The sequence below is a fragment of the Macrosteles quadrilineatus genome, unplaced genomic scaffold (genome assembly GCF_028750875.1).
Source record: "Macrosteles quadrilineatus isolate MER2022 unplaced genomic scaffold, UCM_ALF_1.0 Scaffold_2__2_contigs__length_208266976, whole genome shotgun sequence".
Lineage (NCBI taxonomy): Eukaryota > Metazoa > Arthropoda > Insecta > Hemiptera > Cicadellidae > Macrosteles > Macrosteles quadrilineatus.
The window spans coordinates 115,402,064-115,418,525 of NW_026542595.1; the positions used below are offsets into that span (position 1 = coordinate 115,402,064).

The window sequence follows — 16,462 nt, forward strand, 5'->3', positions numbered from 1 at the left end:
TATAACCACTGGAGTTGTAAAAAGTAAATAAATGCATTAGTTAGGAAATAAATCTATGTAACAGTTATTTAAATAGGAAGACATAGGGTTAAACGGATTCCCAAAACACTGCGATATTTTCATTTTGGACAGCATAAAATTCGTCTTCGTCCCTTAAACGCTCAGACTTTTTGTCCCATCTTCTCATACTATGACACTAGGTTCCACAACTGTTCTTACAAATTACTTCAAGCTAGTCCTAGAGGGGGGGGGGGGGGCATTATAGGAAAAAAGTCCATTGGTGATTGGCGGGATTTGAACCCAGTACCTTGTGTTCCGAAGCGCTCCAGCACTAGACCAACTCCCCAAACGCCCAGACATCAACCCACAATAACTTTTACTTCTGCTAAAGACCGCCGGTACAAGTAGATTCCGAACCACCAGGCCACGGAGTGAATGGAGAGGGTTGGGGATGGTCAGTAGGGGACGTTAGGCGTCCCGGAGAAGAAAACACGTTTGAAGGGTTCACATGCAAAACGCACAACCGGGGGTCGTATGCAAATCTGGGGCGTTGCGAAAGCGGCCCGTGTGGGAAAACTAGTTGCAACCCTTCCGGTCTGTGAGGATAGATCTGACAGACGTTTGTCAAGATAATGTGAGGTATGTCCATAAATAAAGCGCAGGCTTAGTGACAAAATGGAATAAAAGCCAAACGCAACAATAACTAAAAGTTCCAATAAACGAAAAACGTACAAAAATGGCCAAGATAGCTAAGATAAAAAATATACCCAACTAAAACAATTAAACAAATTTAACACAAACTAAAACTAATAAACGAAAATTCTAAAAAACTAACAAAAACGAGCTATTTAATAATAAAATAAAATCATGAACAAATAAAACCCCATCAACACGAAAACAAACTAAATCCAGCTTAACAGGACAATACACCAAATTATAGATAAAAAATAACCATTCAAAAATTCTACTTAATAAATCCAACAAACATAAACAAATTCAAACAAAAATAACCATCAATAAATAAAACAGCACCAAACCCAACGAAAACGGACAAACATAGGTTTACATCAAGCTAATTTTCAGCAAAGTGATTGTACGATATTTTCCTAAAACCCCAAAAAATACAAACCAATGTACAAACATGAACATAAACAAACCCAATTGAGTGAAATCAAATGTACGCCAAATGACAACAATAACACACAATATAAATTAAGATAAACAAACTTTCACATAACATAAAAGAATAAACGCGAAAAGAGAACAAATCTAAAAAACGAACAAACGTGAAACAAAAACATATACCATCAAATACATTTTAGTTTTTAGGTTATGTAAACAGCTTTCTTAAACAAATTTGACAATCATTTGCCTATGTGATTCAAACTGTTAATGGACTTTTAAGAATCAGCTGATTCCAGTCAATCAAGTAGTCATATCCATTCTTACTCACTCCATTATCTTCACACCCATTCAACATGTGAATTCCCTAATAATTTAGGAAAACAACAATTATGCATGTGAACTTGAAAATAGGCAGAGCTGACTAAAATGCCAAACAAATGCCTACAAGATAACGTGTGTAAACCATTGGCTTCAAGATAACGCAACTGCTTAGGATTTGACTTCGAAATAATTAAACGTTTGCATTTTGAGAATAAAATCAAAATCATCAAGTTTATTTGAGTTTGAATATCATTATAGTGTTTTAATGCATTTTTGTAAAGCCATAAATTTTGATTCACATATTTAGCATAATTTTGTTATAAGTGAAAACAATTTTATTGAATCATATGATATGAGTGTTACAGCATTTAAACATGTATTTCATGATTACTCAAAAATGTTTGTCATAGTATACTTTAGGATTGATAATTTAGGTTAATAACATCAAACTAGCTCTTACATGTATCATTCTTACGTTAAAATTAGTTTGTAGCGTTTAATTTTCATTGTTTTTTGTTAACCAGTTTGAGAACTAATTATACTCAATGTACAACAAATATTTGTAAGCAATTCCTCTTCCTCCGACATTAAAAGACATTACAAAAGAATTGAGAGCAAATCGGTATAATGTACAGGTACTTCGTAAAGATCTACAGATACTTTGATGTTATACCGAACACACCTAAATTGGTTACCATTAGGTTAGGTTAGGTTATGCTAAACTAACCTAATTGTGGTAATCTAACCCAATTTAGGGGTGGTCGGTATAGTAACAAAGTACCGATCTGCACTTGCACTAGAAAAGTGACAAATTTCATCAAAATCAGCGAACTCAAATGTCACAAACATCAAAATAAAAACAAACCAAAGATTTTATATACGTAAAGTCTACTATCACAATTTAAAGTCGACGCTATTGTTGACAGCACTCAGAAGAAAAGAAAACACTCAATTTCGTCAATTTATACGTCCGTTCAGGCTAATCGAATAAAGTAAACATTTTGAAATCTTTACCCCTGCTCCCGGGGGCGAAGCAGGTTGTCACGGATATTTTGCAGGCCCAAAATAAACACCCTTCTGCCCAATTTTGGAGATTTACTAGTCGGGGGATTGGCACTTGGAGCGCCGAATACGATATTTTGGGCCGTGAAACCAAAAACGCGGCCGAGGGTGTTCGGGCCACTGACTCGATTATAGCCCCCCCCCCCCCACGGAAAGGGTGACAAGGGAATTTGGGATTCCTAAACCCTATCAAATAGTCCCCGATTTTACAAGTGCATAATAGTTTTTCTCCAATGTTTTAGAGGGCAAGTTTTTATGGTTGGGTTTCCCTTACGATTCTACTAATTAGGATCGTAAGTTACATAATGGTGTTTATGGTGTGTTTGAAATTTCATTTATACTTTGTATAAAGGGTCACTTTTAACTTCAGTTTCAAGTTGTACCTTGAGATTACTTTAGATTGAATTGTTCATTAAGATACAGTACATTTCACTTCTGTTATGATTTCGTTATCTGACAAATATGTGCATTACATTTTTACGATTGTAAAATATTAGGTAGTTTAAAACCGTTTCAAATTAGTATTTAGTTCACAACACGTAAGTACGTATCACTGGATTTTCGAAAGTAAAATCTAGAAATAAAGTGAATGCAAATGTGCGAAACACTAAAGTAAATTACCTTTTCGCTGCCATTCGTCCCTTCTCAAGGTTATAAGCTTTAAAAGGACACAGCAATCGTAAAAATCGGTTAAGTAGAGCAGCTGAAAAAGGGGGTCTTACTATAAGTATACAGATAGACTTTTGAAAAATCTTTTAAAAGTAAGTAAAGAAGCAAGAAATAAAATATATCGTTTTATTTGAAGAAACGTCCCTTTTTTCTATTCGCCAACTTTACATTTAAAATATATTAATTCATATTTTCAAAAATTACAATAACATTTTCCATGGAATTGCACATTCACACAACACAAGGCATTCTTCAAGAGTTGGTATCACTACATTGCAACCCAGCAGACGCACAGGCAGAGTTCGTCTATGTCTGCTGATTCCACAAGACCAATTAATTATAACTAGCTACAAAATTATAAGTTTATTATGTTCGTTTTGATAGTTTTTGTATAACTAAACATTAAGTTCACAACTTTGTTGATTTTTTTCTGTTCTTTATTATTTTATGTTGTAAACTTAATATTATAGTAAAGAGTGTAAACTTTGTACTATGTAGCAAATTTAACTGAATAAATCATTCATTCATTCATATAGGGCCCACAGGACTTAAAAATACCTTACAAATAAAATTACCTTAAAACCTTTGGGTTAATTAATGTATACGGGAGTGCCTTTAATCAGGGACATTTACAAAATTGTCATAATCCATATTTTTTTTATAAATTACGATTGAAAATCCTCTAGAATCATCAAAACCAACTATATTCCTAATACTTCTAATAGAAACCAATAACTTTTTTAACTAGTTAACAAACTCAAACGTAAATACAGCAAAGTATTCAAAGTTGATTTCTTTCCATCAGTACTTATAGTATTGTTTGTTCTAAAAACTCTCCTTACCCCCATTGCGTGCATTTCCACCCCAACCGCACACTGCATGGGACAATCTATGGCATGAAGCCTTACCTGGCCTTCCGTATTGATCCGCGACGTCCCCTTAGATCAACAATCTGTTAGTCAGTGTTAGGCACTCGAAATCGATCAAATGAAGGCGTCACAAAACTGCAGTTATGTTTCCTTATGTCCAACCATTGGGGTGAAGTAAAATCTAAAGTGTAACTAATCAAATTATAGTATTCGAAGTTTCGAGTTTTTCCGTAAGAACATCATTTTAGGATCATGGAGCCTTATCTGGGACTTACCCTTGACTAAAACCATTGGCCAGAACCCAGACGATCAGGAATCAGGAGACAGGTTCCATCATACAGACTATATTCCCCAAGCATGAATTGGACAATCTTTTTGTCAGGGTAGAGATGATACTTTTACTTTAATACTTTTAATACTTTTCAATGAAATGGCAACCATACAAAGTAGGTATTTATAGCCAAGTATGAATGAAGATGATTGTAGGATGAGTGACGCGATCTTGTAGTCTTGTTAGTGACTAAGGCCGGCATATTCCTTAGACACAGCTGTAATTAATAACCCATACAGCTAATGGCAACTAAGAGACCTACAGTTTATAGTGGAATCCGAACCACATGTTTGCCTTGGTATTAACGAATTAGTCTTACTATCAGGATAGTACTGCGGATAGTCGTAGTACTCACTAGTACGGACGTTAATCCACACCAGGGAGTATCACATCCACAGTGCATGCCTATAAATATTCCATCATACAGGTTCCATCATACAGACTAAATTCCCCAAGCATGAATGGACAATCTTTTTGCCAAGTAGATTATATGATGAAAGGATTTAAGACCACAAAAACCCAAAACGGACTACTTTCTTAAATCTAACTGAAAGCTAAACTAAACACTCGTTTTTAACCCGAAAATTGTCCAGATCGTGTCCAGCTCTTCATCCTCCAAAATATTGTCAGATACATACTTAGAGGTTAGTAAGATTAGGTAAACTTGTAATAATACGAAGTATCTTTAATATATGATTTTAAAACTCCTGGTCGAAGAATGGCGGAAACCATGATAAAATAATCAAACATCTTGGATGCTAAACATTTTAAATCCCCAATGAACAGACTTAACAGTACGCTTCGATTCAATAATCGATATTTGTGTTTTGCTAACACGGCATTTTCCTATTATGAAAGGTCGTCATGGGCTGTTCCACTCAAATTTGGCGGCAAGGGGAGAGATCACAGTCCGTGGAGACCCTACAGTATCAGCCGCGCCCTTCCCATCACAATAGACATAGAGAACACCTACACAGAGTATAAAAGACCGTATAACACGTGCTATAAGAAGCATATAGTATAAAAGGGGATGCGTCAGTCTTTAACGCCTTGGTATTAGGAGGTGTAGATTATTAAAAGGGTTAGATATGATTTGACGCTTTGTATTTTGGTTCATAGAGTATGAAATAGTTACATACGTGCTAGAGTGTGCGTTGCCATTGAAATGTGCGTATATAAAACAAAATCCCCGATCATATAAGAAGTATATGCGTCTAATATGTTTTTTGAAAAAGTTCCAGTTTTACAGTTTCACCGCACCAAGTTTACTAAAGGCGATTAAAGCTGGCATATGTGAAAAAATACATTCAATGAAAAACTTGCATGTTTTTAAGAGCTTAAATCTTTTTCAAGGCTCAAAAAGAGGATGGAAAATTCAGAGACATATCTTTTTCCACTTCATTGCATATCTTGATCATCATGCATGTGTTTTTAAATTTACGGAAAGTAAATAAAAATACGTCTACTAACACGTGACACAATATTTACACTTATATTGTTTTTTTTTTTATTTTTTTTTTTATTTATTTATTTACTTTACAATCTGTTCTATTACCTATATATTGAACAATAAGTAAATACTATATACTATGTAATACGAAAAATTGACTTTGGAACATTAAAAATAGCTGTTAAGCACTCTCAACAACAAATTTTTCAATAAAAACACTTTACAAAAATCTGTAGGGCAGGTCGAGAATTGATGGCCTCTTAAGTCTGTAAATTGTATCCACGTTGTTTAATAAGTTAAGAGCTAAATGATTTTGATGAGATTCCAATTTCGTAATATATCGTTCACTTATGGTCATGATTTCGTCCTTAACTGTAGGCATCTTAAGGTCTTGATGTAGTGTCCTATTGCTGACATACCATGGTGCATTTGTTATCTTCCTCAGCATTGTCGATTGGTATCTTTCGAGAATTTCTATATTAGAAGTACTCGCTGAGCCCCATAGTTGCACTCCATATGTCCAGATTGGTTTCAATATAGTTTTATATAGTAATCATTTATTTTCTAGACTAAGTTTTGATTTTCTTCCGATGAGCCAATTTAACTGATTAGATTTTAAATTTAGTTGTTGCCGTTTTCTCCAAATGTGTGTTTTCCAAGTTAACTTCCTATCTAAATGGATACCTAAGTATTTAACCTCAGTTACTTCGGGAAGTTGGGTGTTGTTTATTGTGACAGGAGGACAAGAATTTTGATTTAGAGTAAAAGTAATGTGGACAGATTTAGTTTCATTAATTTTGAACCTCCATGTCTTAAACCAATCAGTAATTATGTTCAGATTTTGCTGTAAATTTAGAGAAGCTTGAAATGGACTTATATTGTTGACTCACAAGTCGGTAAATACATATAAAAGATTGTAAATGGTGATTGATTTCGATTGGACATTTCAATCATCATCAACGTATGGGCAAATTGGGTCTGATGATTGGGGTGTCCAATCGAAATCGATCACCACCTATCTTTTATATGTATTTACCATCTTGTAAGTCTACAGTAAGTGTAAATATTGTTTCAAGGGTCAGTAGACGTATTCTTATTTACTTTCCGTAATTTCATGGCGTAACATCGACCACAATTTCACCATGGACCTACTAACACTTTAAGATGGTATGTTTTATCCATGCTTCCTGGTATGTTTTATCCATGCTTCCACTCGACTACTGTTAATCATCGTATAGGCACTCTTCGTACAGCCTCTGTAAACGATATTTTACGTTTAATCGGTTGAGTTTATCGATTATCGCGACTACTCAGAGTCGATAGTCGATCTTGACCTGGGGTTAAGGTTTTAGGTTAGACACTAAATTTTAATGAAGGGTGGATTTATAGGGGTGCTGTGGATGCTGAAGTGTTTCTACCCCACAAAAACACGCCCGCTCTTTTATTTGGTGATAAAAATTCTACATCGCAGAGTTGAGCGACCTATTTTTCTATAGAAACTAAACTCGTTTAGTAGTTTCTTTGCCTTTCTTCTGCGAAACATCTGCGGTTAGGTCTAAGGTCCAAAAGAAGAGGTTGGGAACATTTTTATATCTGCAAGATAAGTTAATCATTGTTTAGACCGTCTTAGGAACCCGAAAAGATGTGTAAAACTATGCTACAACTGTACTTTGCTCATTGTATTTTGTTATGCTGAGTCTACTTTTATTACAATTATGTGTAGTATGAAGCACGTTTGAATTATTGGTTTTTAAGCTTTGAACAAGTCAGTTCCTCTATGAACTTCGAAAAAAAGGGTAACGCGCTGTCGACTGAATTCACCCAATACTAGAATCGCATTGAACAAAACGGTTTATTTGAAAAACTTCTAAGATCAAAAATAAACAATGCGTTTGTTGAATTCGCTCCAATACTCAAAACTTCAGGCAAGTAGTTAGAAGAAAAGTTCCCATACAAAACATGTCTAAAAAATCACAATGCAATAATATTCAAATTTGTATTCAATCTTCAAACCCATATATATATATATATTACTTTTTCAATTTGAACAATAAACTAATACAAAAGCGCATTAAACCAGCATCAAAACTTGTTTCAATCCCACATTATCCCAAAATCGGATCAACTATTTCCAAATTTTTATGAAATTCGCCGAACGGGACATAGTGCATGGTGGAGGGTGAGCGTAGTATTTTTAGTCGTCTACACGCAGTGCTACCAACGCAACGCGGCGCGGCGGATGTAAAAAAGTAGTGCCGCGTGGAATGCAAATAGGGTCGCGCCCGCGGGGGGAGGGGGAGGGGGGTTGCTAACTGGCTAGGGTTAATGTCCCGTCTAGGGATAGGGAATCTAGCATCTAACATCTAACATAACCTAGCGTCAGCCCGTCCCGCCGCTACGGGCGATGCACTACTTTTTGTCCTTTAACACCTGTTCGAAAAAAATCTGATATATGGAAATTACACCACTTTTTTATTTGTAGAAAATTGTACGTAAACTGAGATGGTATGCAAATTAAATTAATTTAACGTGCCCGTACCACTTGAACAATGAACACTTGGTTCACTTATGTAGAACCTCGATAACAAGACTCTAGTGGGGATAATAAATGACGTATCAAGGTTGACTCCTTATCGAGGTTCGCGGTAACATGTGATAAGGGGTAATACATTCAAAGGATTTGAAAACGACTCTTGTAATCAAGGGTGACTTGTTACCGAGGGTCTTGTTATTGAGGTTCCACTAGTAATTTTGTCGAACTGTTTTTGAAAGTAAAAGGATTTTTGGAATCCTTATGATTAAATCGTAGTTATTAATTTGTGTACTTCACCAATGGAGGTTTGTCTGGCGTGTCAAAAAATATATTGGATTGCTGTAACATTTTGAGAGGATTAACGTCCTAAGCGAGGACGCTGACTTTGACAATCCTTGCACGACTGTTGATGATTTTACACATTCAAACTCCGAAAACTCAAATTATTTTACAGGGTGAATTTTAATTTCTCACGCTATCTCTTTACCCAAACAGCATTTTTCAAACACTCCGTAGTCACCAGACAACTCTACATCATGACATTCACTGAACAAAATAATTCTACCCGTGAGAAAATCCTTATCGGTTTCCGGAGTCGGAATTAGCGGTCAGGTGTTATCGTATCGCAACCTGCGGAGAGACTTGGCAACGTCGCATGGCCGGGGGTGGGTGGGGGCCGTGGGGGGTTGTCTGAGAGCCGTCTACCCCACACAGTGGTGACCTTCAAAATAGGCGTGCCTTGCCTCCCCGCGCGGTTACGTCACCAGACCGATTGATCCTGGGTTTTTGTTGTACTCAACTGAGGTCACCCACCCTCTGTTGTCAATTAATTTATAGTCAATCATCCTCGAAAGTCCCACGAACGAAAGTGGGAATTCACATAGTGGGCGGGAGGGTTTTAGTAAGTGGTCAGCTTTTTTGGTCCTTCGAGACTTTTGGTTTCAATGTTGGTTGTTGGGTAAAGTTTTAGTGCTTTGACAGTGGTCACCCACTGCTACACCCTTAAGTGGTCAATTAATGTATAATCTTTGATTAACAAAATATACCCACAAAGCAGTGAAAGAAACCGTTAGTCTAAATTGTTAGTCATAGTAAGGCAAAAACACTTTTTATAGTATGTAGTAATAATTCATGTTTCAATGTTGGCTGAACTGGTGAAGAAACAAAATATTGAAGTCAAATGTTGACTTGGTTGTTGACACTTTGTATAGTATACTGCAAAGAATCTTGTAGTTGTTTTAATGTTGGTAACAATGGTGTTGAACAGGAAAATCTAAATGATAAACAAAAGCCTACTGTCAACTGTCACCTCTCACCATCCTACTCAATTACACAATAAATAGGTTAGGTAATCAACACTTTTCCTCTCCCATAGAATTTACTACTGAAGAACCTGATCAAGAGTCTATAATCATTTCGTGAAGAATCAAAATATTGTAGGTCAGGAAATATTAAATGGACCATTCATGTAAACAAAGTTGGCTGTTGGAAACAAGAAGCACAACTTTATGGGTTCTATAGGCATAACATAATTCAGTTTCTATGCTACAATTATGAATTATGGCTATTAAAGGTTCAATCCATTGTGTCTTTAACATTCCACTTTTGCAAATTGGGTTGTGCATTTCAAAAATCTAAACCTGTCTACTCTACAGTGAATAACTAGGGCTTATTATTTTGTGTAGACAAACAGTCAGCATCTTCAACCAACGAACCAACAATCTCTCAATCAAAGAATACCGTACAGTATACAATTTTCCTTATAGTGTTCATATAAGGACCAAGGCATGTGCAAGTCATCCATATGTATCACCATATGCATATGCATGTCCTTAATGAGTTGGCATGAGTAAGAAGACCCACTTAGCAACCCTGCTGATGGCATACCAAGTCCTTGGTCCTTTGCTCATGGGTCCTGCCTGTTTTGTGTAGTAGGAAGATGAACACTGTAGATTAAAAACCAATGTTGTAATTAAATTGAATAATAACAGTGAAAATATGTCAGTTTGGTCCAAACTGATTGAAAAAATGGATGGGATTAGGTATTTCGCAAGATAAATATTTTCATGTGCGCATTGCTTTCCAATGACACAAAAGAAAAATGACAATTACCCAATGAGTTAATTTTGCAGGTATAAAATGAACTACCGGTAATTAAACTGTCAGGGTTAGACATTTTTCCAAGCTTCCTATTTTAAAAGAGAAGCTTGCCTAGTATAAGTCATATCATGGTCTTCGGCAGATGACTGCATTTATGCATAGGCAAACCGTTAAGCACTGTTTTCGATGTGTTAGATCTTTGGGGGCAAGCTAACAATTAAGCTAACCTCGAATGTTGCTTGCCCAAAGATTGCTGTGATGCATCCAAAATATCAAGTTCAACAACACAGCCATCATGACAAACCATTTTCCTAAAGGAGCATAAAATGATTGATCTTAGCGATTTAAGAGTATTCTATTTAATGTATTCAAATCAAAACATTTTGTTTCAGACCGTGGAGGGCACTACGAGGGAAACATAAGACTGACTAGTAAAGTAGAAAACACAACGATACAAATGGCGACGCCCCAACAATACTGTCTGCGGTGGAACAACCACCGCAGCAACTTGCTTAATGTGTTCGATCAGCTGCTGCAGAACGAGGCGTTCACGGACGTCACGCTGGCGTGCGAGGGAGGCACTTCTGTCAAATGCCACAAGATGGTGCTCGCTGCGTGCTCAAGTTACTTTCAAGGGTTGTTCACGGATCTGCCGTGCCGTCATCCGGTGGTTATCCTGAAGGTATGGATTTTCACGTTGATCGTTTTGTCTGTTGTCCTTATGTAATTTGAGGCCTTCTTCCTCCTTAACATCTTTTATCCCTGATTCCTCTGTAATTCCTATTTATCCATTTAATATTTGTATGGATTCTTTTAAAACGTCTTCTTCCTCTTGATTTTTAATCAGCTTCTTCATTCTTTAATTAAAATCCTTAAATGCCCAATTGCTCTTATTTTCTATTACATTTCTCTGTTGTCTATAGTAGTAACTCTCCCGGTCTCTCTTAACGCTGCCTAATTTTGCTTTCCCATTTATATTCCGTCTTTTAACTTTTTCTGCATGCTAAACTGTTACCTCAACCTTTTCTAAGATTAAAGTCTGTTGAAAAACACAGCTGACTGTCATATTCAAAATGACACATTGAACCTGTCACAAAATCATTTGAAATCCTTCCTGATCCAAATCTTTGACTCCAGGACGTGAAGTACTCGGAGATCAAGGCTATCCTGGAGTACATGTACCGAGGGGAGGTGAACGTCGGGCAGGATCAGTTGGCACCCCTGCTCAAGGTGGCGGAAGCGCTGAAAGTGAAAGGGTTGGTGGAGGAGAACGGAGCCAAACCGCCAGTAGAAGAAGATCCCAACATGATCACCACATCTTCCCCCACGGCTCCTCCGCCGATGCCACATAGTAGCAGCGTGAACGACTCTTCCCCACCTCACTCTACAGGTGAGTCGAGCTACATCAATTTGAATTTATATTTGAGATTAATATTGTAACATAACAAGGACCTACGGTTTAAGGATTTTTGTAAGGATAGCAGGCATTGAATGCGAAAGAGTCTTCTCTGAGAGGAACGCTAAAATAATTTATTGTAGACAAAAGAAAATTTCACACCATACTCTTCACTTCTGATGATGTGTATCGTGACACTTAAATGGACTCTAGTAGCCTGAAACTATGGTAGTGTGCTACTAACATTGGAACACTTGACGGAGCAAGGTTTTTAAAACCATTCAGCTTAAACTCACTGATCTGGGGCTTTATCACATTAAAAATTTAAATGTCTTTCTTCTTGACAGGTATTCACAACCAAGGATTCCCCAAGTACCCGTACCTCTACGGCAAGTCACCAGCTGTCGAGCGAGGTGGAGGCGGTGGTCGAATCTCTCTTCCTCCAATGTGGGGAATGCCGGGGATGCCGATCCCTGCCCCGCCACCCACTCACCATCTGAACAGCTGTTACGAGGCAGCCATGGCAGGGACGGACTTGCCACCGTTGCGTCGTAAGAAGCTCTCCTCCCTGCTGATGAACCGAGGCGACACTCCGATTCTGAGGACTGTATTGGGACAAGGACAAGCGGACTCGAGCCAACCGATGCCATTGGTGTGTCACCCGGATAGCCACGAACGCAACACTAACGGATCTCCTCGCGACTCGGACAAGGTTCGTTAAGTCATTTGATTCAGATGATAATGTCTGGGTTAAAAAAACGGATCCATCCTAGATTATTGAGGTTTTTGTGAATATGAACAAATAATCATCAGATTTTCATCACTAAGGGGTAATTTCGAATCTGTATTTCCAACATGTAATTTCGAGGGTTGAAGACACAAATAAAAGTAAAGTGTTTTGCATTTAGTATTAAAAATAAAGTGATAGTGCAATTTATTGGAATTTTTTTAGTGTACTTTTACACCATTGGAATTTTTTAAAGTGTTTTGTAAAGGAACCACCCAAAGTCAACTTTTAAAAAGGTAGCATGATTGGAATAGGACAAGCAAACCTTCAGAAAATGAATCCATCTATCTTGAAGAAAAATTTGTTTGTACGATTATTAAAAAATTAAAAACTACCAATACGAATGATTTTACTGACAAAATTATTCTCAATCACCTTCCACAAAATTATCATCCAGTTGATCGAGTTAATTTCTTTCACCATCAGTTAATCTGTCGTAAACACCGTTGTTATTCTACAGTCTTTGATGCAATCATTCCCAGTTTTTGATTTCTTTATAGTCGCAGTGAAAGTTGTTTTCTACGCTCGCTATCTCGGCCAAACGACAGCAAATATTGCCACGGAAGTACGCAATGCACAAATATGCACGCTATCACGTATTGACCCACCAGTGAAATTTGACCCTATTCATAATTCCACCAAGTTTTATCAATGTTTGTTCTTGTGAAAACAAACATAACTGACGGCGGGAAATTTTCTTTCTGATTTCCTAGAAGAGATTAAGCAAATTTACAATTGAGAATTATTTTATCACCTTATTGTGTAGAGGAAAAAGCAATCTGAAGATGATTATAGGGATATTTTTTCTAATGTGTTGAAGACAGAATTATTTTTTTTCATCAAAATACTTGAAATCCTATTTTTTACCAACAGTAAATAACATATTATTTGTCTTTCATATGATCTTGAATCTATCTTTTCCTTAATCATATGCCTCTGACATGCCTTTACAGTAAAAAAATATATACAAACAATAGCGTCTAAAAAAGTGTACCTCTTTTAACAAGAATCTTTCAATAATTTAACAATTTGCAATTTCCCTTATCAAGTGTATTTCAGTTTCTAAATAGCAATATATAGTACAGTACTTGAATACGAGTCTTGTATTAGTACAATAATTATTGATATTTTCAACACTGGGTTCAAGCATCAACAATCAATCTGATTAAAACCCACAGTCAAATTCTTTTTAAACTGATTTATTTTATCAAAATAATAGATTGTTCAGTTTATCTTTTCTAAAATCATACCTAAATTTTGTGCCCCAATTTTTACTGATGGAACTCTCCAGAGCCATTCAAATGAACTAATAAGTTACTGAAAATAATTTGGCTGGGCTTCCTCTAACTTGCAAAATTCGTTCAGTTTTATCTAGGCAAATATTCTAATCTGGAAAAACAAATTGTCCTAGCACACGCTCCTTTAATCACTCCTCCTTTTAAAGCTTCTTATCTCTTATACCAACTCATCTTGCCATGTTGAATCATTGATAAACTCAATAACAAATCTATTAAAGTGTCCTTTGATAGTGTTAATCTACATATCTGGAAGGCTTAAGGTTTTGTTTGTGTCTACGACTTTGAACGTTAACGTTTGTGAGTCATCGAGCAAATGTGTGGTTCCAGGAATGGGTTTTGACTACTCTTGAAATAAAATTTTAGCTCTCTAGCATGATATTACTGTATTTGGCAACTATGTCCATAATTTTTTGCCTAGTGCTTCCTAGAAGTTATTTTTTAGCATATAATGATTTATGAAATGTTTTAGAGCATGAAAACGGAACCATCTGAAGACGCACCATCTCCCTACACGGACATTTCATTTATGGAAGACGACCCTGAACGAGTAAGTTAGATTTAGTATGCTTTGATATAAGGATTTTATCATAGACAAATATAATTAAATATAGATCGACAGCAGTGCTGCGGTTAGCATATGTTCTGGCGTCCACAGCTGAGAGTGCCGTGTAGTTAAGGCGCATGCGCTAAGCAACTACTTAGCACTTCTAGCGGTGGACGCTACAAATCTGCATTACGTTTTTGCTTGCAAAATGAGTAATCTTTACATGAAATAAACTATAGCGAAGACCCTGATAGTATTGTAGTTAAAGATCTTATAATCTGGTTTATTTTATTCGTAATGTAAACTTGTTTAATTAAGTCACATTGTAAGTTTGTTAGATATTATTACCCTGGTTTACAAGTGATTGATTTTTCAGGCAAACAAGATGCCCTATTCATCGCCACAATCTGGATATGGAGAAAGCAAAGGTAATATATCATTATCACCTTATCACCATAAAAACTTAGATTCTTTTTACATAACTATACAATTAGCAAGTCTTTAAAAATCACAATATAAAAACCAGCTTCAGAAAAATTTTCTTCTTAGACTCCTTGAAAATAGAATAGAGTTAAAGTGTGCTTTATATTTTTAAATTGTAGTGATCCTTACAAACTTATTTTTCCAGGAGTAGGAGGAGTCTCATCCGCCCTTGTTACTTACGTGCCGACCCAAAAGCCAGAATGGAAGCGATACAAGCAGTACACCCGGAACGATATTATGTCAGCGATCGAAGCCGTCCGTTCAGGAATGAGCGCTCTTCAAGCGGCCAGGAAATACGGAGTGCCTTCTAGAACTCTATACGACAAGGTAAAGAAACTCGGAATCACGACAGGCAGACCCTTCAGAAGAAGTTCCATCGGCAACGGCGGACCCGGCTTTCCCTACGGACTCGGCAGCAGCGGAATGATGTTTGGCGGAGGAGAAGAGGAAAACAGCACAGGAAATAACGGCAGCAACTACGGCAACATGGAACATAGCTTTCTGCATCACGCGCTCGAACCCAAATACGAAAGACCGAACGAACCGGACAGAGAGGCAACGGCAACGATGAATACGCAGAGTAACGTAAGTAATCATTCGTCAAGCCCGGGGAACAACGGTAGGTCTCCTAGTCCTACATTGATACGTTACGCTCATCGGAACAGTATGACTCCTTCCCCTCCCCCTCCGCCAGCGCCACCGGCAGAGCAAGACGAGGACCGAGTAGAAGACCTGTCGATGGGTCGGAAACCTGAACCGCCTTCTAGAGTCATCATGCCCCCTATGAGCCAAGCCACCGCCACCGCGATGCTCACAACTGGCTCCGACTCTCACTCGGACGCTAGAGACTAAGTGTTCACATTCAACAAGTGTTGAAAGTTTGGTGCGGAAAAAATATTTTTAAACTTAAATTTTATTTTTAACTATTCACAGTGCATTCTTACCACACAATCCAAGGGTTTTGTTGCTTCCCAAACCGTAAAAAGGTTTAGGATTCATCAGTGTGTTCAAAATTATTTGAAATCAATCATATTTTGATAAACATATAAGACACACATACTTTTGGATTGCAAGGAAAGAAAGTTGCACTTATAAAGAAAATGATCATACTATCAAAAATTAGCGAACTATTCATACGGTGTTTCGGCATAAAAATTGTCAGTTCAAATTACAGCTTTTTTTTTCACAGCGCCAACTTTCAACACTCATTGATCTATTTAAAGGAACAAGATTATTAGTTGTAGTATTTGTAATTACCCTTGTGGTGTAATAGCTCAATGCCTTATTGTCGGTATTGTGCAATTGTCGATCGTCGAAGCGGACATTTTCAAAACATTTTGTTTCCTTGTAAACTTTCCATTGACGCAAGCTTTAAAGTCGGAAAAGCTTTAATTTTACTAAATTGTGTTGTTTTGAATGAATTCATACTTTTGTTATTTAATTGTATTGTTGTTTTGTTTTTTAATTAAAATTAAAACTGGTAAATAAGAATTA

General features: G+C 36.8%; 1 protein-coding gene across 1 annotated transcript in view; it reads left to right on the forward strand.

Annotated features, from left to right (window-relative positions):
• LOC128986087 (uncharacterized) overlaps nt 1-15,896 on the forward strand; it is a 37,527-nt gene extending 21,631 nt beyond the window's left edge. Inside the window, exons 2-7 of the mRNA XM_054406207.1 lie at nt 10,853-11,142; nt 11,598-11,850; nt 12,204-12,568; nt 14,411-14,488; nt 14,862-14,913; nt 15,114-15,896. Of these exons, the coding sequence (XP_054262182.1) occupies nt 10,918-11,142; nt 11,598-11,850; nt 12,204-12,568; nt 14,411-14,488; nt 14,862-14,913; nt 15,114-15,820 (1,680 nt within the window). The 5' untranslated portion in view covers nt 10,853-10,917 and the 3' untranslated portion in view covers nt 15,821-15,896. The remainder of the gene's footprint in view (nt 1-10,852; nt 11,143-11,597; nt 11,851-12,203; nt 12,569-14,410; nt 14,489-14,861; nt 14,914-15,113) is intronic.
• Nucleotides 15,897-16,462: the final 566 nt, after the last annotated feature.